At 33.8% G+C, this 21,408-nt stretch overlaps 1 protein-coding gene and 1 non-coding gene across 23 annotated transcripts in view; both read left to right on the plus strand.

Annotated features, from left to right (window-relative positions):
- The window catches only part of Rims2 (regulating synaptic membrane exocytosis 2), a 551,056-nt gene that overhangs the window by 79,492 nt on the left and 450,156 nt on the right, over nt 1-21,408 (plus strand). For 6 of the 22 annotated variants that reach the window (XM_076836166.2, XM_076836176.2, XM_076836171.2 and 3 more), the window contains exons 2-3: nt 13,715-13,747; nt 14,147-14,233. The exons of the other annotated variants lie outside the window; for them this stretch is intronic. In XM_076836166.2, coding sequence (XP_076692281.2) covers nt 13,715-13,747; nt 14,147-14,233 — 120 coding nt within the window. The remainder of the gene's footprint in view (nt 1-13,714; nt 13,748-14,146; nt 14,234-21,408) is intronic. 22 annotated transcript variants of the gene reach the window in all.
- Trnai-gau (transfer RNA isoleucine (anticodon GAU)) lies at nt 5,270-5,343 on the plus strand. The gene has a single exon. It is a non-coding gene; the product is annotated as a tRNA-Ile (tRNA).

The raw sequence follows: 21,408 nt of genomic DNA on the forward strand, positions 1-21,408 counted from the left end.
TACCACCCTCATTTTCTTTGAGAATATATTATGGACAGAATATAAATACTTATTGTCTTTATTCCTTTCAAGTTATTTCAGAAAACCTTGTTATTTTAGTGCTCTCATATGTTGTGACAGCAGGCTTCTTTGTCAGCCATCCTGTTCAGCATAAATAACCTGTGCTATGTCAGCATGATTTATTGCTGCTACTTCCTTTCTTTATGTTTTGAGTAATTTTATCATAAGAGGATATAAAGTGTTTTAGACATGTGCAAATGCCTTAGTGACTAGAGTAGTTCCCATGGCTGTTTGGCCAACTGCCTGTGGATAGTCCTCCATTTGATTGCAGGAAAGAGAAGATAGGAAAACAAATTAGGTTTCTCAAACAAGATAGGTATTCTGAACTATGTCGCCCTTAATGAATAGGTAGTGCTAATTACAAACCTTTTTTTTTTAAAAGGACTTTCAAAATGGATTTACACCCAGATGTGTGATGTTGTTTAATATATTACATAAACTTGTCTATAAACAAATGATACACTGAATGGATTCTTTGTTTTTAAACCAGATGGCATCTTAAAAATATTATAATATATATTTAATTAGTAAGAGAATTTGGAAAATAGTCACCCATAATCTTGATAACCTAACAGAAATATTACATTTTGATATAATTTGTCTTTTAAAAAATCTTATGCATTAAAAACCTTAAAGCTAATCATCCAGATAATATTATCATAACATTTCTTGTGAACTCAAGGTTGTATGATTTATAATGATAATGCCAAAGAATTTTGAAGTGCATGTTTGTCCCATTGTGTGTATTCATTGATCAGATATAAATTTCCTCCTAACACTGACCAGTTTGTTGCTCTTTCACTCTGAATTATTATTTTTACTTTTTGTGATGCTGGAGATTAAACCCAGGATCTCATCTATTTAGGCAAGCACTCTATCACTGAGTTACACCTGCAGTCCCACTCTGAGTTATTAGTTCTTATAATCTACTCTGGAAAAAGTAATTTTTCTTTCTTTTTAATGCACTTGTTTTTTACATGTAAAAAGTAATGACCCTATTCTTTGTGAGCAATTTTTAGATTTTTGAGAAATATATTTTTCTTAACAATTCTGTAAAGTAAATGATAAGTTGGGTGTGGTGGTGCATGCCTGTAATCCCAGTGGCTTGGAAGGCTGAGGCAGGAGGATTGTGAGTTTAAAGCCAGCCTCAGCAAAAGTGAGGCACTAAGCAACTTAGTGAGACTCTTGGTCTCTAAATAAAATACAAAATGGGCTGGGGGTGGGGCTCAGTGGTTGAGTGCCCCTGGCTTCAATCCCGACACCCCAATACAAAACAAACCAAAAAAGATAATTTTAAAAATGCTTGATGCTGTGATAAATTACAATATTTTTTGGGTTGTTTCTATAGATACAAACATTAACCTTATTATTTTGAAACCAATTATTTGCAGTTGCCCTGATAGCACAGCTAATTATGTTGCTGTACTTAAACTTATTATGTGGTTCAGGTAGTTAGAAACTATAGAGAGCTATTTTCAGTCTCACTTAGGCTACCATGTAGATCAAACCAAAATGTACATAGATCATAACCATGTTATGACATCCATTTGCCTTATTTTTACTATGTACCAAGTATTATTCAAAATTCTTGTATCTCAGAGATGAATAGGATAGAATCCTTTCTTTCAGGAGGTTCATTTGCAGAACATTATTAAGACATTATTAGTTCTCAGAGCTAGTCTCCAAGATATACAAAGAACTTAAAAAACTTAACCCCTCCCCTCAAAAAATCCCCAACTAACAAAGCAAGCAAGCAAACAAACAAAAAATCCCCAAATAATTACTGAGTGGGCCTAAAAACTGAACAGACATTTCACAGAAGAAGAAATATGAATGATCAAAAAATCTATGAAAAAATGTTCACATCTATAGCAATTAGAGAAATGCAAATCAAAACTACACTGAGATTCCATCTCATCCCAGTCAGAATGACAAGAATACAAGTAACAATAAATGTTGGTGAAGATGTGGGGGAAAAGGTTCATTCATACATTGCTGATGGGACTGCAAATTGGTACAACTGCTCTGGAAAGCAGTTTGGAGATTCCTTAGAAAACTTGGATTGGAACCGCCATTTGTTCCAGTTATCTCACTCTGTGGTATATACCCAAAGGACTTAAAGTCAGAATACTACAGTGACACAGTCACTTCAATGTTTATAGCACCTCAGTTCACAATAGCCAAGCTATGGAACCAACCAAGGTGCCCTACAACAGATGAATGAATAAAGAAAATGTGGTATATATACACAATGGAATATTACTCAGCCATAAAGAAGAATAAAATTATGGCATTTGCTGGTATATGGATGGAACTGAAGAATATCATGCTAAGTGAAATCAGCCATTTCCCCAAACCCAAAGGAGAATGTCTCTCTGATTTGTGGATGCTAATCCATGACAAGGAATGGGGGGAATATTTTCTTATATTCAATGTATGAGTTCATTGGACTAGACAAATGGGAAAGAAAGGAGGGAGCCGGGATGGGAACAGAAAAGATAGTAGAAGGAATGGGACATATCTTTACATATATCATTATATATGAATACATGACAATGTAACACCACATCATATACAACCACAATAATGGGATCCTAAAATTGGTACAAGTTGCATTTATTCTATGTATGTATAATATGTCAAAATACACTGTACTGTCATATATATCTAGAAAGAATAAATAAAAAATAAAAAAGAACATTATTAAGATTGTGTCACATTTTTTTGATTACTATTTTTGGATTTATTTTATTATTTTTTTATCTAGATCTTATTCAGGTATTTTCACATACATAATGTATTCACAAAGTTCTATAGTTCCAAAAAGTATGCAGTGAAAATTTCTTTTCCATAGCTCTTTCCTCCTTTAATCTCCTTCCCCTGGAGAATATTTCAAAGGGATTAATAATTTTTTTGAGTTTTGATATGAAAAGAAAGTCCAGATTTGGAAAGGGTGTTCTCATTTATTGTGTAACCACTATGTGCCTCACACACAGATATGTGCACTTCCACATCTTCTTTAAAATACTTAGTATCCTTTACTTGGTATTATCACAATTTTATTAATTACAAACAGAATAAAATAAAGGCATTTGCTGATGAGCACATAAATACCAAGTGACATAACTAATCTGAGTCTGTTCTATTTTTGAGCTATTTTATACAAAATGAATGCTTTGTAATTCTAACAGCATTTATGTTAAAAAGTTTTTTGTTTTTTTTTCCCTAAGAAAATGGTTAGGAAACCCCACGCTAGAGCCAATTGGAGCCAGATGGCAAAGCAGAAATGTGGTCAGAGGGGCACTAGGTCAGAGAGGCAAATATGGAAGGGTAGGTTTGAAGCTGAGAAATAATTTAATAACTGAAACAAATTGTATGTTTCAAAATTCTGCTCACTTGGTACATATTTTCCAGTTTGTTTTTCTCCTTTTCAAGTCGTAGACTGCTGGGAGCCATCAGCCAAGTAGGTATGACAATTTCCTTGCCAGCTACTCCCATGCTGTCTAGTGGAAGGATTCCTGAAAGGTGACCTTGCTCAAGGACCAGGGCGGATCCGTGTTTAGGGTGTCCCCGGTTTAGCATAATAGGAGATTAGGGTGTTCCCCCTTTAGAATAGGGTGGTTTAGCATACAGCCATACTTGTGGATAGGTCTATGCACCAGTGGGGGGGTGAGGTTCTTTGCCTCACCTCTGTTGGCCCCCAAATTTGGCCTTGGTGCCAGTGGGGGAGTGAGGTTAATGTGGCTTAAGGACCGTGCCTGGTAGGTTGTCCAATTCAACATATGGTTCTTACCCGTCATTGGAAAACTGACCTTTAGGCGTCAGCCTCCTGTCTTAGGTTGATACCACTGCAATTGGATCATACCCGTCACTGACTACCGGTCCAGCATATAGCCATTGGCCCCCAAATTTTAGACCATCACTAGCAGAAGGGAGGAGGATACAGAAATGCCACGACACCAAGCCAATTGACAGTTCCTTTGGAAAAATTGCATCATTGGTGACACCATCAGCAAAGATATGCCAGCATTACCACAATTAACATGTGGTGCGCTGGCAAGGAAATAAAAATTGCATCACTGGTGACACCATCAGCAAAGATATGCCAGCATTACCACAATTTGCTGCACTAAACGATTGTTACATAGTCCAGGCAAGTTCTGCAAGCGGTTCAAAGTGAAGGAATCTATCAATATGTCCGTCTCCTCCCAAAGTCTGTTTCCTCCCAAAGTAAGTTGACTCCTTGATTGAGCATACTTGTTGAGTTATATTCATTGGGATGAAGATAGGAATTTTGGCAATGATGCTAAAGAGACGTTATCCTGAAAAGAATTATTAAATATAATGAAAAGGAAAGGTGAAAGTAAACAAACAGATCTGTTAACCTCCTTAAAAAACAATCCTTAACAGCTGTTTACCTGATTTAAATTAGTAAACAAGCAGATCTGTTAACCACCTTTAAAAACAATCCTTAACAGCTGTTTACCTAATTTAAATTAAGCCATTTAAATCACGTGAATAAAAAAAATAATTTGGATCCATATTCTCATGAGCGCTCCTCATATATGAAATATGGACATATGCACACACAGACATACAACACAAAACACAAATGTGCAAACAAACGTACAACACATAAGATAATAATAAAGGCCTTGTAGCTTTACCTAGGTGAAATCTCCATTGCAATGTTTAAAAACTCCACAGTCAAAAAGTAAAACTGATCAAAAAAAACATTAACCTAGGTTTGTATGAGCTCAAAAAATAAAAATAGAACCTTATGATGTGGAAAAATGCAATAATAAGATAGATATTGAAAAAAGCATCCTTGTTAATCACTGTCGCAGATGTAAGAATGGCCAAGCTGGAGTTCTGGATATCAGCTGTTATGGATTTGAGTCAAATCATCTTCTTTTCGATCTGTAGAAATCGTTTTAGTTAGTCTTTCTGGAATCCAAATCGGCTGCTGTTCTTCCTGTGGAAAAACAAAAACAGAACCCCAACTCCAGATAATCACTGGGTCAGGACCTTTCCATTGTCCTGTTAGAATATCTTTCCAAAGTACCTTAGGCTTATGAACATTTTTTGGATACATATGTCTTTCATCAGCACTAAGTCCTGATGAATCCAAATTTAAAAAGTTTAGAGTAAAAAAGGTTATTTTAAGTTTATCTTTGGGGGATATATACCCCTTTCCAATTCCCTCTTGAGCCGGTTAGCTCAGTTGGTTAGAGCTTGGTGCTGATAACGCCAAGGTCGCGGGTTCGTTCCCCGTACGGGCCACCAAATGCCGCAGTCTCTGGCTGGGCACAAATCACGAGCCACCACACAGCTTGTAGATTCAAACAGCAATTCTTTATTCCCGATCTCACACTGGCCTTCTACAAACACGTTCTGGGGGAATCCACGTTCTCTGCCCAAATCCACTACTCCTCTGGGCTTCTATCTCCCAAATATACTGTCTGACCCTAAGAACTCAAGAGGAACTCAGGCAGCAGGATACGCCCTATTCTAAAGGGGGAACACCCTAATCTCCTATTATGCTAAACCGCCCTATTCTAAAGGGGGAACACCCTAATCTCCTATTATGCTAAACCGGGGACACCCTAAACACAGATCCGCCCTGGTCCTTGAGCAAGGTCACCTTTCAGGAGTCCTTCCACTAGACAGCATGGGAGTAGCTGGCAAGGAAATTGTCATACCTACTTGGCTGATGGCTCCCATCTGTAGACCATTGTAGTCTTAGCGTAAAATAGTCCTTTCCCCTTTAATTGTCATGATTCACTAGTCTCTTTCAATTTGTGATAGCCTTTTTCTCCTTTCTTGTTTTCATAATTTTGACATATTTTAAGAGTTCTGATCAGGTGTTTTGTATAATATCCCTCAATTTAGGTGTATTTTGATGTTTTATCATGATTAGACTGGGGTTAGGGAATTTTAGGAATGTCATAGTAGTATTCTCTCCTATCAGAAGGTTAACTTTGATCTTGTGGTTGGGTGCTCTATGTCAGGTTTCTTCGATATAATGTTGTAATTTTTTCTCTTTCCATTCTCTGTTGGTTATAAGTGAGTCAGTAATTACAGCTCCCATTTAAAAGGAGAGGAATTATGCTCCACCATCTGGAGAGAGGATGTGAATGACATTGTGAACATATATGAAACCCAACAAGTAATTAATAAATATTTTTTGGGGAAGTGTTTGAGGCTATTAATTTTGCCCATTAATGTTAGCATTCATCAGTGAATCTTAGCTGTAGCAACTATTATGATTTTATAATGGTAATTCCTGTTTTCTTCATACCTTTTACATTTATTATCCAGAATTATTCTGTGAAGAAGATATGTCCTTTCTTTGTTTATTTATTTATAGGCATTCATGGGAATTTATTTTTAGGGGAGGTTATAATCAATACTGTTAGTTATTTTGGTCTCAAATTATCCCAGTTTTCGCCATTAGGAGCTCTTTTAGGTTGATTTCTGTTCCTTTTTGACATGTTTTTTTGTTTTTTTTGTTCTTGTTGTTGTTTGCCAAACACTTCCTTACTTTTTGACATTGCAAGATAATCTAGGTTTATCTTCATTTTTTTTTCTACCCAGCTGGAAAATCAGCTCTTTCTTCAAGTATTCTGGGTTCCTTTGATTGGAAAATGGTATTCAGAAACCAAGATCTCTGTGCTAGGTATACTTGTCACTAATGGGGTGTCAGATTCTAGGTTCTGTCAGTGGACAATATAAGGAAATACATGTATGTAGTATGTATACTAACACATATCTATATTTAATTTTTGTATATCTATCTGTGTAAATACCTGTCATCTTCCTTTATATTATATTATGTAAATATACATGATTTCAGAGTGGTTTCTCTAAACTAATGCTGCAGATAGAGTTCATTTTATCTGCCTTAGTTTATTTTTAACTTCTGTTTCTGACAGTGTTTTAGTCAGCTATTTTGCACTGACTGACCAGAACAACTGTAGAGGAGAAAAAGTTTATTTAAGGATTCATGGTTTCAGAGGTCTCAATCCGTAGACAGCAGGCTCCATTCCTTGGGACTGGAGGTGAGCCTGAACTTTATGGAAGAAGAGTGTGGCAGGGGGAAGCAGCTCATATTTTGATCAGAAAGCAGAGAGAGAGGTCTCCACTTGTCAGATACAAATATATACCCCAAAGCCTTGCTCCAATTCCTACCTCCTGTAGCCACATCTTACCACTTCAATTACCACTCAATAAATCCCAACCAGGGGATTAATTCTCTGAATAGGTTAAGACTCTTACAACCCAATCATTTCCTCCTTTGAACCTTCTTGCAATGACTCACATGTGAGCTTTTTGAGGGATTCCTCACACCTAAATCAAAACAGTGAGAATCCTGGCTTTCATTATTTATAATATATCTACTTATTGTTCAACCACAGTATACCTATAAACCAGTTTCAGAATTGGTAGCCTGTACAGTTTTAAAACAAACTTACCAGACTACAGTGTTTATACATAGTTTTTTTTTTTTTTTTTTTTTTTTTTGTCTTTGGTATGATTATCTAGTTGAAAATATTCTTTCTCAATGTTTTTAGGACAGATTCTTTTTCCCCAATCCCTGTCAAGAAAGCTGTATTATATATTTTTTTCATACAGTTAGATTAATTTGTCACATTCTGCCTTTTACAGAATCTATATTTCAAATCCAATATTACATAATTTTTTGTTTCTTCACATTTTTCTCTTAGCAAAATGAATTTATGATTCAGTCATGTTGTCCACGAGTCAGTAGTTCATTCTTTTTTATTTCCCAGTAGTATTCTAATATATGGCTTTATCATAGTTTATTCATATACCTGTTGAAGAGTATCTTGGTTGTTTCTAGTTTTTTGGGGTTATGAATAAAGCTGTTATGAATATTCACATACATATTTTTGTGTGAAAAAGTTTGAGTTTAATTAAATACCTAGAAAATGAGATTTCTAGGTCTTTTGCCTTCTCCCAAAACTTTAAAATTGCTGTCAATATCCACAAAATAACTTGCAGAGAGTTTGGGATAGCCTCGACTCTCTAGATCAAATTGGTAAGAAATGACATCTTAAAAATATTAAATCTTCTTGTCCATGAACATGATGACATACCTGTCTCTATCTAAATCTTTGATTTAAATAGACGTATTTAGTTTCCTCATATAGATTTTGTGACTTTTTTTCTTGGTGCTAATGTAGATTTTGTGACTTTTTTTCTTGGTGCTAATGTAAATGGTGCTATCTTTTAAATTTCAAATTTCAATGTTCATTGCTTGTATATAGGAAAGCAATTGGCTTTATTAACTTGCTAAAAGTACTTATTAATTCCAGAAGATTTTTGTTGATTATTGGGGATTTTTTCATATTGAAAATCATAGATGTTCATCAAAGACAGTTTTATTTCATCCTGTTATTCCGTGTTTCTTTAATTTCCTGGTTTTATCTTTACTGCATTAAGTAGGACTTCCAAGATGATGCTGGATCTACCCTTGCGTTGTTCCCCCGTGTGTAGGGAAAAGCCTCTAGTTTCTCACCATTGAGTGTGATGTTAGTTGAAAGTTCTTTTTTTAAAATAAGATTGAGGACATTTGCCCTATTTTTTTTGTTGTTGTTGAGAATCTTTTAAATTTTATTTTTATTGTGAATGGGTATTAAATTTTAGCAAATGCCTTTTTACACATGATGTTTCTTCCTTAGACTATTGATGTGTGGATTACTCTGATTTTCAGTTACAGAAACAGCACACTTGGGATAGATCCCACTTAGTCATGGTGTACAATTGATTTTATTCATTGTTGGAGTTTGTAAGAGATATTGGTCTGTAATTTTAATTTCTTTTAATACCTTTGATTTTGGTATTTGAGTGATGCTAATATAGAATGAGTTAGGGAGTATATTCTCACTTCCATTTCTGAAAGAGATTGTAGAGGATTATTAGAATTTCCTTTTTAAATGTTTTGATATTTTGTGGAACTCAGCAGTTATTTCTATTTTGCAAGTTATTAATTATTTACTCAATTTCTTTAAGAGATGTACACTTATTTGATTTATCTGTTTCTCCTGTGTGAGCTTCAGTAGATTGTATCTTTCAAGGAAGTGGTCTATTTCATCAATATTATCAAATTTGTGGCATAGAATTTGTTCCTAATACTTTTATTATCTTTCTAATGAGATCAGTACTGATGAAGTACTCTTTCATTTCTGATATTAGTCATTTCTGTTTTCTTTTTTTCTTGTTTATCCTAGCTAGGCGTTTGTTAATTTACTGGCCTTTTCAAAGAAGTGGATTTTGGTGTTACTGACTTTGTCTATTGAGTTCCTTTTTAAAATTTCATCTGTCATTTTTATTATTTTTTTCTGCTTATTTTATATTGTACTTTTAATAGTTTACTGAGGAAGAAGCTTAATTTGTTGATTTTAGAGACGTTTTATAATATACACATTGAATTCTAGAAGTTTCTAAGCTCTGCTTTATATTGCATAGTTTGATAGGTTGCATTTTTATTTAGTTCAAAATATTTTTAATGCATTTGAGACTTCTTCTTTGACACATGTATTAAATAGAAGTAAGTTGTTTAATATCTAGATATTTTGGGATTTTATGCTGTAGTTTTATTATAGATTTCTAGTTTAATTCCATTGTTAACACAGAGCATACTTTGTGTGATTTGTATTCTTTTAAATTCAGTATATTTTATGCCTCCTCCACAAGTCTTCTGTCTTGGTGATTGTTTTATGTTAACTTAAGAAGGATGTGTGTTTGCTATTATTGAAGCATTATGGGATGTTAATTAGATCCATTTTGTTGATAGTGCTGTTTAGTTCAACTGTATCTTCACTAATTTTCTGCCAGTTGGACATATTACTTAACTGATAAAGGTAGGAAGAGTTTAACTGTTATAGTGGATTCATCTTTTTCTTGTTGTGGGTATATCAAGTTTTGCCTACTATACTTTGAGTCTTTGCTGTTAGGTACATGTAAGTAAAGATTGCTATGTCTTCTAGGGGAATTTACCTCTTTATTATTATGAAATGCCCTTAATTTCTTTGATTATTTTCCTTACTCTGAAGTTGACTTTGTTTGAAATGAATGTAGATAATTTAATTTCTTCTTGTTACTGTTAGTATATACATCTTTCTCCATCCCTTTACTGTTAGTCTATTTTTAAAATATATATTTAAGTGGATTTTTCTATATATAACAATTGTTGTGTTTTCTCTCAAGTTTTTTCTAATTGCCTTTGTCTAGTTTTTTGCAGTTTGAATGGGATAAACTGAGGTGTAAATTCTTCAGCATTATATGATTTATTCCTTTTGAAAATTATATTGAAATCTGTTTTCCAGTTTAACAGTGTTTGGAGGTAGGACCTTACCAGGTTAATTAGGTGGTTAAGAGGGATTGATACAGTCCTCATGGAAATGAATTAGTTACATGAGAGAGGATCATTATAAATCAAGGCAACCCTTGTTGTTTTGTATCTTCCACATGCACCTCAGCAGAATTCAGCAATTATAAGCAGAATTCAGCAATTATAGTTAAGTATTTATACAGATAAACAGGTTTCTGCTACTGGGCCTCTGCTCATGGTAAGCTATGATGCTCTGTGTTTGCTTATCAGTCTGTCTGGTTTTATGGCAGCCATTTGGCCTGTGACTTTAACTCTTCAGTGGCTTTAGGGAGAGTTGTTAATTTTCAGTTTATTCAGCCTTTTTAGTGTGAGAATGGGAATGACAATTTCCAAGCCGTTAACTGGTTGGACTGGAAACTAGAAGTTTCTCATAAACTTTTTGGAATGCAAGAACATAGGAATCATTGTCAGTGTTAATGTTCTGTCAGAGAAATATGTGAAATAATTACCTTTTCATATTATCAATTCTTTTTAAAAAATTTATTTTGAATTAAGATTCTTAATACACTATCATACAATTATTTATCATATCTCTTATTAATCAATTCTTAATTTATTGTTTCAACATGAATATTAATTATGTCTGCATACTTTCAGATTTGATTTTATCTAAATATTGGCAATAAGGATATGAATAATTTATATTCAATAATATTTGAAGATATATAAAGTATACTGCAGTATGTATACGTATTTTATTTGGGAAGATTATACAAATGTTTATATATTTAATATGTAGGTATTTTGTAAAGCCCAGAAATGATTTCTGGTTTAGTAATTAAATTGGAAACTAGATTAATATCAATGTGTTCAGGATAAAAACTTTTATCACTGATTAAGAGCAACACGATTTTAAAAAAATCTTATATTTCCCTATTTTGCTCTAGCTTCTGCATATGAGAGAAAACCTTTGATTTTTGAGTTTGGCTTTTTTCATTTAGCATGATATTCTCCATTCATTTACCAGCAAATGCCATAATTTAATTATTATTATTATTTTTTTTGGTGGTGCTGAGGATTGAACCTAGGACCTTGTGCATGGGAGGCAAGCACTCTGCCAACTGAGCTATATCCCTATCCCAATTTCATCCCTTTTTAATGGCTGATTAGAACTCTGGGTTGATTCCATAGTTTAGCTATAGTGAATTGTGCTGCTGTAAACATTGAGGTGGATATATTGCTGTAGTATGCAGATTTAAAATCTTTGGAGGAAATACCAAGGCATGGGTCATATGGTGGAACATCCCTAGTCTTTTGAGATATCTCCATACTGCTTTCCAGAGGGATTGTAGTAGTCTGCAGCCCCCCCAAATAATGCACAAGTGTACATATTCCTACAACCTACCAGCATTTATTTTGTTCATATTCTTGGTCATTGCCATTCTGAAAAGAGTGAGATGAAATCTTAGTGTAGTTTTGGTTTGCATTTCCCTGATTGCTGGAGATGTTGAATATTTTTTCACATATTTAAGAGCAACATGAATTTTTGCAGATTATCACAAAGGACTTCTTCAGGAAATATCTTAACATTTACATACTTATTTAACATTTAATATATTTCGATGAGCCAATATGGTAGTCTTTCTTTGCCTTATCTTTTTGTTTATTTATGAGTTGTTTTATTCTAAAGAGATTTTTGCCTTATTTTTGAAGAAATACAAAATCCTAGATGTCTTGGTTTTCTTGTCTTTGATTTACTTCTATGCTATTTGGTGATAAATAAATCTTTTAAATATGAATTCATTATGTGACTATATTTAAATAATAAATTATGTGATTTTAGCTCTAGGATATAACTTTCGCTCTGAAGTTTATGCAGAGAATACATGATATTCTTTTATGGTTGATGCATAGATACATAGTTACCAATTATATTCATTCATCAGTACACAAAAATATATAATATAATGGTATGACTCTTTCATTTATTGCTTATATCATTAAAAAAAGAAATACTGTAGAAGAAAAGAAATTTGATCTGAAGAGAAGATTTAATTTACCTTATTGCTATAACTTACTAATTAATGAAAGTCCTAGTTAGTGACCAGATTTAGTTATCAATTCTTAGTCTTTAAGAAAGTAAAAGCTAATGAACAATTGTTGAGTCATAGATGTACTTCTCATGACCAGTTCTAGGCAAATTATTGGAAGCCATATTTCAGAAGTCTTCACTACCTTGTGCATAATGCTTCTTTACCTTTTAAATATCCAGTCATATTTTGTTTTGCTATCCAGTGTTCTATATTGGTCTAGTTTGCCCTCCATTTCCTGAATATTGTGAAAATAGTATATACACTAGTTGGTCTGCAGAAGGACTAATTTAACCTCAATAAAAGCATACAACAAGGAGTGAATAACACTAATGCCAAGATTGACTCATTTAAGGGTATCACATGAGGTGAGATTTTTTAAATTTTGTTTTGTTTTTTAGTTGGGTGTGTCTGTTCATATCATATACATAATGATTTTAATGCCTACTTATGGATCAGTTTTTGTGATTTCATAGATTTGGCAATATAAAAATTAATTCTTACCTAAGAATTAGCAGGATTTTTTTCTGTATATGGTTTTAGATAAGACTGTTGAACCTTATAGGACTGAAAGCAAAGCACTTCATTTGATTATAGTTATTTATATAGTATTTATTTAAATTTATTTTTATTATGGTATTTGTGAATAATTTTACTTACAAATATTTTAAATTTAATATACTTTTAGAAGCTACTTTAATTAAAGAGACTGGATTCGTATTTCCCCAATTCTTTTATTTACTCATTTAAGCATTAAAAAATCCATTTGTAAGGTTTTTAAAAATTCATTCATAAAATTCTATTTTAATTAAAAGATTTATGTCTTTATTTAAACTTATATTAAAGAATAAATTTAGAAATCAAAAAAGGAAGTCTATTTTCTGGTAACTTAATATACATTTGTTTAATATTTTGCCCCAAAAGAATCATTTTAAAAGCTTCAGTGGCAATAAAAATATGCAGAAAACTTTAGGACTAAATCATTCTTTTAAAATAGTATTAGAATTTTAATATAAGAATCAATGATTTAACTTCTCTTTTTTGTATAAAATTGATTGAAATGTGTAATTCCAATAGGCAGTGAAACACTTAAGTTTTTAAATGTAACAACCCTAATTTTTCATGTCCATTATATATGACCACAAATCTGTAGAGAGAAATTTCTTCCTAGTACAGTGCACTCAGTTGTGCAAACTTATTTTTTTAGGGTCAAAGAAGAATACAAACCACAACTGACACAGTAAGTAAATGTATTGAGTGCAGTAGACTTGACTTCTGTAATTCTGCCACATTCTGCTTCCTGCACCTTTGATGGTATTAGCTTACACTAATACTGGATAGGCTGCAGCTAGTGTGTCTTCTGCTTTCTGACTCTCTGGCTTGTAAGAGAGCTGCCTGCAGCTTCTTACTTCATCCACATAGTGTCTGGATGTAGTTTTTTGCTGCCTGCTTGTGGACTGGTTAAGTGTTCAAACTTGATTTCCCTATATTCTGACTGCCTGGATGATAATTGGAGCTCACATTTCCATTGGCTGTAGCTTTTGTGCCTGTGTATTTTTATTATTATGGATAAGAAAACATCTAATCTACATTGTTATTCATTTGGTTATTCAGTTACATTATTTGCTTATTTAAACAGGTGGTTTCCCTTTAGTGGGATCACTGAACTGGTAAATAACGTTCTTCAGCCCCAGCAAAAACAACAAAATGAAAAGGAACCCCAGACGTAAGTAAGCTGATCTATATAGACTAAATATTATCTCTGATAGTATAACATATTTATAAGTATTTATTAAAATACTGCCCTTGGAATAAGAATAGTGTGCCCATATATAGGAAGATTGTTAGGGTAGATTTTTGATGTTTCTTTTAAAATTATTCCTTGGAATACACACACACACACACACACACACACATATATACATATATAAATGTATATGTATACACACACATATATAATATATATATAAAAGGAAGAGATTTTTTTCCAATTTTAGTGTAAATAATGTAAAACCATATTTGTCCAGTAAAATATCTTTCTCCAGTAACGCAGTGTATTACAGAATGTGCTGTTTTCAACAGACGTTCTAGAGGACATTAGAGAGGTACTAACTTCTAACTTCAATCTTTGGTCAAATAGTTTTGGAAACGTTATTTTTAAAAAGTTAAGCAGGTTTCTTTATTCTAATAATTCTGAAACCCTAAGTATGCTTCAAGTATATTAAGACATATGCTATATAGTAAACTTTTTGACCACTGAATCTTGTTTCATTGAACAGTTTTGGGCTATAAAGTATAATTTGGGAAACATAGTAATTTATTCTCACATTGACCTGAAACATTAAAAACATGTTAATTGTACTTCTTTTAAATTTAAAAAATTCTTTAAAAAGTTGTTCACAATTCATACTTATTCCAAAATTGTGTAAGAGAAAAGTAACAGGTCATTTTTGCTTATACCCTATTGACCCAGACTTGTCATAATGCTCTTAACTAAGTGCAAGGAAGTCTAGAATGTCTTCCCATGTTCTCAGGAATACAGGCAACCTCTTATATAATGAGCAGTAGTAATATCCACTATAGTTAGCTTATATTTGATTCTCATTTATTTCCTTAGGTAAAAATTTCATAATGCCCAAAGTTGAGATTTGCCTGAGAAATACCTTTTGCAACAAGAATAACTCTAATATTAGTTCCCACTGTTGGCATTGTTGGTTCTACTGAAATGCTTTAATGATTAGGATCAAAGCCTAATTTTTTAAGGATGAAAGGTTAGGGTTAATAACATGAAGATAATTCAAATATAGAAGTGTCCTTGGGAAGGAAATTTGCCATTTGCAGTGTTTCAAGGTATAGTTATTTTTATCAGTGAGATTACAGGTAGATTCGGTGCCAAAGAAAAACTACAGAAGATTAAGAGCAATTATGGTGAAAATATGTGAAAGCATACTAAGAAACTTTTGGTTTATCACTAGGGATGCTGTTATGGCTTAGGTCTGGAATGTTTCCCAAAGTCTCACATGTTGAAAGCTTAGTCCCCAGTGCAACAGTTTTCAGAGGTGGGGCTTTTGGGAGGTGTTTGAATCTTGAGGGCTCTGACCTTATCAGTGAATTAATCCATTCATAGTTGAATGGACTACTAAGAGGTGGTGGATACTGTAGGCAGTGGGTTCTAGTTGGAATAAGTTGGTCACTGAGACCATGCCCTGCAAAGGTTTTTCTTGTCCCTGGTCTTTTCCTCCCTCTCTGCTTCCTGGTTGCCATGAGTTGATCAGCTTTCTTCCATTATATCCTTCTACTATGATGTTCTGCCTCACCTCAGGCCCAAAGCAATGGAACCAGCTAACTGTGGACTGAAACCTCTGAAATCGTGAGCCAAAAATCAATCTTTTCTCCTCTAAGTAATTTTTCTCAGGTATTTGTCACACTGATGGAAAGATAACTAATATGGAAAATTAGTATGAGAAGTGGGGTCATTGTTGTGACTATACCTGATCTGTGGTTTAGAAACCTTTGGAACTGGTTTGTGAGAGGAGTTTGGAAAAGTTTGGAAATGCGGGACAGAGAAAACTTAGAATATTGCAATAGAGCTTAATACATCCTTCTGATGTGAGTTTAGAGGATCAGAATGCCAACAGGAATATAGATAGTAAAGACTGTTTGTATGAAATTTCAGATGGGAATGAGGATAATTGGGAATTGGACTAGGGGCCACACGTATTACATTCTGGCAAAGAACTGACCTACATTTTGTCCATGTCCTTTGTATGAGGTTAAATTTAAAGGTAATGGATTAGTTAATCTGGTGGAGGAAATTTCAAGACAGTACAACGTTAAAGCACTGGCCTTGGTATTGCTGGTGGTTTTTAGCCAAGTTTATGACCATAATCAGCAGCAAAAAGCAGAGCAGAAAGATTGAAAAACCTTTCAGTTTGTCCAGAAAAAGAAGTATAAAATTGGGGCTAAGGAAGGTGTAATTGCTGAAGAAGTTATGCCATTAAAGAGAAAGGAAGCTGGGCATTGTGGCACATGCCTGTAATTCTAGCAACTTGAGACAGAGGCAGGAATATTACAAGTTTGAGATCAGTTTGGGCAACTTGGAGAGACCCTGCCTCAAAAAAAAAAAAAAAAAAAAAAAAAAAAAGGCAAGGCTGGTGGATTGGGGAGAGGGAGGTAAGGAGAAAGGAAGTGTTTTGTACCTAGATACTAGGAAAGATATCTTGAAGGCATCTCAGGAATCAGCAAGATATTATCCATCTCAGGCTAAAGGATATAAAATTGAAAACTCATTGGAAAGACTTTGCTTTGAGAAAAGTATGCTGGGGCACTCTGCTTAGATGTGACCACCTAGGCAGTTTTCTCCCCAGTATTTGTTTCACTGTGCTCACCTGTCCAGGCACTCAGAAGCCACTGCAGCAGTGGTACAAGTGGGCTGCATTACTGCTCTGCTGGCAGCAGACCTTGGTGTCATCCACATGGTGGTTTTGCAGGAGTTATAAGGTCATGGAGGTTTCCACCAGGATGTTAAAGAAAGGCCTGGCAGGCCAGGTAATTTGTGTCAGGGTCAGAATTCTGATAGGCATCCCCTGAGAGGGCAATTCATGAAGCTGTGAAAGTGAAGCCAAAGTTGCAATAGAGACATCAAGAAGTAAGAGATAGGAATGTGGAACATCTACTGAGGAAAGCTGAAGGTAGAGAGCAGAGCTAGCCAAGAGAGAGGTCTTGTGGGCTGCAACTGGCTAGGCCGTTGGGCAGGTACTGTACCAGTCCATTGGGGCCTACATCTTGCCACCATGTCCCCTGGATGCTGAATGTGGGTTTAATGTTTGCCCTGCTGGGTTTTCATTTTGATTTGATCCTGTCCTTTCTTTCCATTCTCCTATTCCCCCTTTTTTTGGAATGTGCCATTTTATGTTGGAAATATGTAACTTGTTTTTTGATTTTTTTTTTTTTTTTCCTGTAGGGGCTCACAGCTAAGAGTTTGCCTTGAGTCTCTGGAGACTTTGGACTTGGACTTTTGAGCAATGCTGGAACCATTAAGACTATTGGGACTATAGGTGATAGACTCAGTGCATTTTGCATTGTGAGATGGGCATGAGGCTTTGGGGTCCAGAAGTGCAATGTTATGGTTTGGATATGGAATGCTCCTCAAAGTCTTATGTGTTGGGGACTTGGTCCCAAATCCAACATGTTCAGAGGTGAGGCTTTGAGAAGTGATTGGATTATGGAGGCACCAACCTTATAAGTGGATTAACCCACTGATAGCTGAAAGGACTACTGGGTGGTGGTGGAAACTCGGTGGTGGGGCATGGTTGGAGGAAGTATGTACTTGGGGCATTCCCTGGAAGGGTTTTTTGTCCTTGGCACTTCTCTCTTTCTCCTTCTCTCTCTCTCTGTGTCTCTCTGTTTCCTGGCTGCCATGGTATGAACAGCCTTCTTCCACCACACCTTTTTGCTATGATGTTCTGCCTTACTCAGGTCCAAAGCAATGGAGCCAGCTGGCCATGGACTGAAACTGTGAGCCAAACTAAGTCTTTCCTCCTATAAGTTGTTTTTCTCAGATATTTGTAACAGGGACAAAAAATCAACACAGATGCTGATGTACAATAGTAAAAAAAATTAACACTTAACCAAAGAATCTTAAAAAGGAGGAGCAGAGATTTCAAAAAAATCAATCCTCTTTTGTTCTTGGGTGGAGGCTTTTTCTAAGAGTCATTGGTTAGCTGTTTCTTCCAAAGATCATGTTCATGTTCTTTTGGAGGATTCTGAAAACTCCATTTTAGAGTTTCTAGATGGACTTATTTGCAACAGCTCAGAGAAAAGGTTTCTTTTTAGTTGTGAAATGTGAATCTGAGAATCAACCTTTTGAAGCTTTTATTGAAGTGCTAATTGTTTACATGACTTATTGTAGTCTGACCTATCAAGAGTTCAGGGCAATTTTTCTTTCATATTTCTTCAGAAGAGTTTAGGTTATAGAGAATTGCTTATCCTTGTTTTTTAAAAAGACTGCTTGTATCTGTTGATGATAAGACAATGAATCACAGTGATTGCCTTTGCTGTAATTACTTATATTAGTTTGCAATAGACCAGAGTCTAGAGTCAGTGGTGAAAATTTGAAATACATGGGGAAACCTGTTATTAATTCATAAGGATTGAGAGCAGATGAATCCCTAGAAGGGTTGATCTTATTGGTTTGAAAAATAATCACAATAGAAATTGAAGGGCTTTTGAGAATATTGTCAATTTAATTTTAATTTTAGAATTCTTCTTCTTATTTCTACCTTTTATGAAGATTGAGGATAATATGCAAAAAAGGTTTTTCATGTAAGCTATGCACTTCTTATTGGTGCTTGATTAGTCAAAGAAGCTGATATGGAGTCACGAAGTGGTGAAGGCAGTTCCTGCACATAGATGTTTCCAACTTCAACACTTCAATCTGAATACTCTAGAATTGACTGCATCTGTTACCTTAGAACCACCTTAAATTCCTAGTGGCAACTCAAGGCAACATAAAATAAATTAACAAATAATGACAGATTTTTTGTTCACAAATGCTTTTTAGAAAAAAATTTAAAAGAAGAAAAATGCTTCTTGCTAAGTATAGTTTTTATGAAAACATAATGTTTTTAATGAAAAGTACATAAACCAAAAGTTTGTAATTCATTGAATTGTTGTATAGTGAATATACCAGAAAATTAGCACCAAGATCAAGAATCCAAATGTTATTACTCTCTAGGATGTCCTCATGCTTCTTTCCTGAGAGTACTACCTTCTTTTCCTAAGAGTAACTTACATTTTGACTTCTATCTAGCATGTTGTTTTCTATGTAGAATAATGATTTTTGCCTGTTTTTATTTAGAATTTACACAAGTGGAATTATACAAAATGTAGTCTATTTGGTATATATTATTTTGTGTAACCTAATATTTGTGAGATTCTATTATATGATTGCATGTAGTTGTTTTTCATTTGTTCTCATTGCTGTATGGTATTCTAGTATCAGAATATACTACAGTTTTATTTATCTGTTTTATATTGGTAGATATTTGGGATTATTTCTAATTTTTTGGTTCTTAGAAGTGATGCCATGTACATTCTGATGTCATTATTATTGTTTGCCAATTACTTTGGAGGAGAATTTTATAGTTAATCATGAAACTAAAGTACTTCAGTTAATTAAAAATATTTTCAAATATTAAAGCTAGTTACTATGTTAGGGTCTCTATAGCCCCAATTTCTTAATTGATAATGCTATATGTATTATTTGTTGATCATGCCTTACCTTTTGATGTTTTGGTGCCTCTTTATCTGGCCTAGAAAAAGAGAAAAGGGATTTCAAACAGAACACCACAGAGAAGTAACATCTCTGTGTGTATCATGAAATAATTCAAGGTTTACAGCTAACCATTAACTGAGATGAAGTGTAATTAAGTTCACACAAATTATAAAACATGTAAACACTGTGATGCTCTCTCTCTCTCTGTGTGTGTGTGTGTGCGTGCGTGTGTGTGTGTGTGTGTATATATATATATATACACACTCATACACATATATAATTTTTTTAAAGATTAAGAGTGCATGGTCTTTTATCTAGGCAGCAGTGTATAAAAGTGTTTTACTTCATAATGTCTTCTTCAAGGAAGTATTTTATTTTGATTAGGCAGAAAGCAGTTGAAAGTAGAATCATAAGAATGAACTCAAAGTGAATTTTCTACTTATCATCACCTTTTAAAAAATTTAGAATTGAGTTTTTTTTAAGATGAAATTTACCTCAACTTCATTGCCTTTTGGATATTAATTATGCTGACATAATAAAACAGGGAAGCAAAGCCATTTATTCAAAGATATGTATTAAAGAGAACTAATGACATTTATGTAACCTTTTAATGTGGTTATTTGTTTTGTACAATACTACAAAAATGTTTTTTGAGTTGTATTGTTGCTCTAAAAGCAATGAAACTTCTGATTTATTTGGGATAGTTTTGTAATATTTCTCAGTGATACATTACTAATTTCTCTAACTTATAATGTAAAAAAACTAAGTCAGATATCAGATAATATGGGAAATAATCTTTGGCATGGAATTTCTTCCCCAAGCTACCTTTCTACCTTCTTATATTGTATTTTCCTTTTTGCCTTATGCATATCTTATTCTAAATGAGAATATGTTCAGCTTCCTGAATTTTTATCTGCATTTATGCTTGCATATGAAATACTTGAGGCTAAAATTTATTACTCATTTGATGCCTATCAAAGTTTTGCCTATCCTTCAAGGACAACATATGGAAAAACTATAAATTGTCCCTCCCTTATTAAGTTATGCTGATGACATTCTCAATTAATGCCTCTTTTCTTTGTGTTCTAGTGCAGTTTTTCTTATATATTTATTCAATGTATGTTTCATTTGACTTGTTATAATTGTCTAATATTTATACATGTCCATATCTATCTTATTTTACTGATGACAGGAATTGAATAATATTCAATTTTATAGTTTTGTTCCATTACCTATTAAATAGTACACAATACATTATTCATCATTAATTCCAACACTTAGTAAATATTTATTGAGACTTTGGCTATAGGCCCTATATTAAACTAGTCACTAGGATAAAATTGGGAGAAGAAACACACAGTAATCTTAATGAATTATATTTTCTCATTACAGAGTTAGACATAATTGGGTAGTCACATACATGAAAAAGTTTAGCTCTGATGAATGCAGTATACAATGATGCTTTGAAAATATTTAATGGAGGGATTTGACCTAATCAGAGATGGTAAGGAGTATCTTCCCAAGGAGGTGATACTGAAGTACAATGAGAATAATGAAGAGTATGGGAGTGAAAAGTAGAAAGTGTTGTAGTTATGCAGTTTTATGAAATTGTTGGGAAACCAGCT

The sequence above is a fragment of the Callospermophilus lateralis genome, chromosome 16, assembly GCF_048772815.1.
Source record: "Callospermophilus lateralis isolate mCalLat2 chromosome 16, mCalLat2.hap1, whole genome shotgun sequence".
Classification (NCBI taxonomy): domain Eukaryota; kingdom Metazoa; phylum Chordata; class Mammalia; order Rodentia; family Sciuridae; genus Callospermophilus; species Callospermophilus lateralis.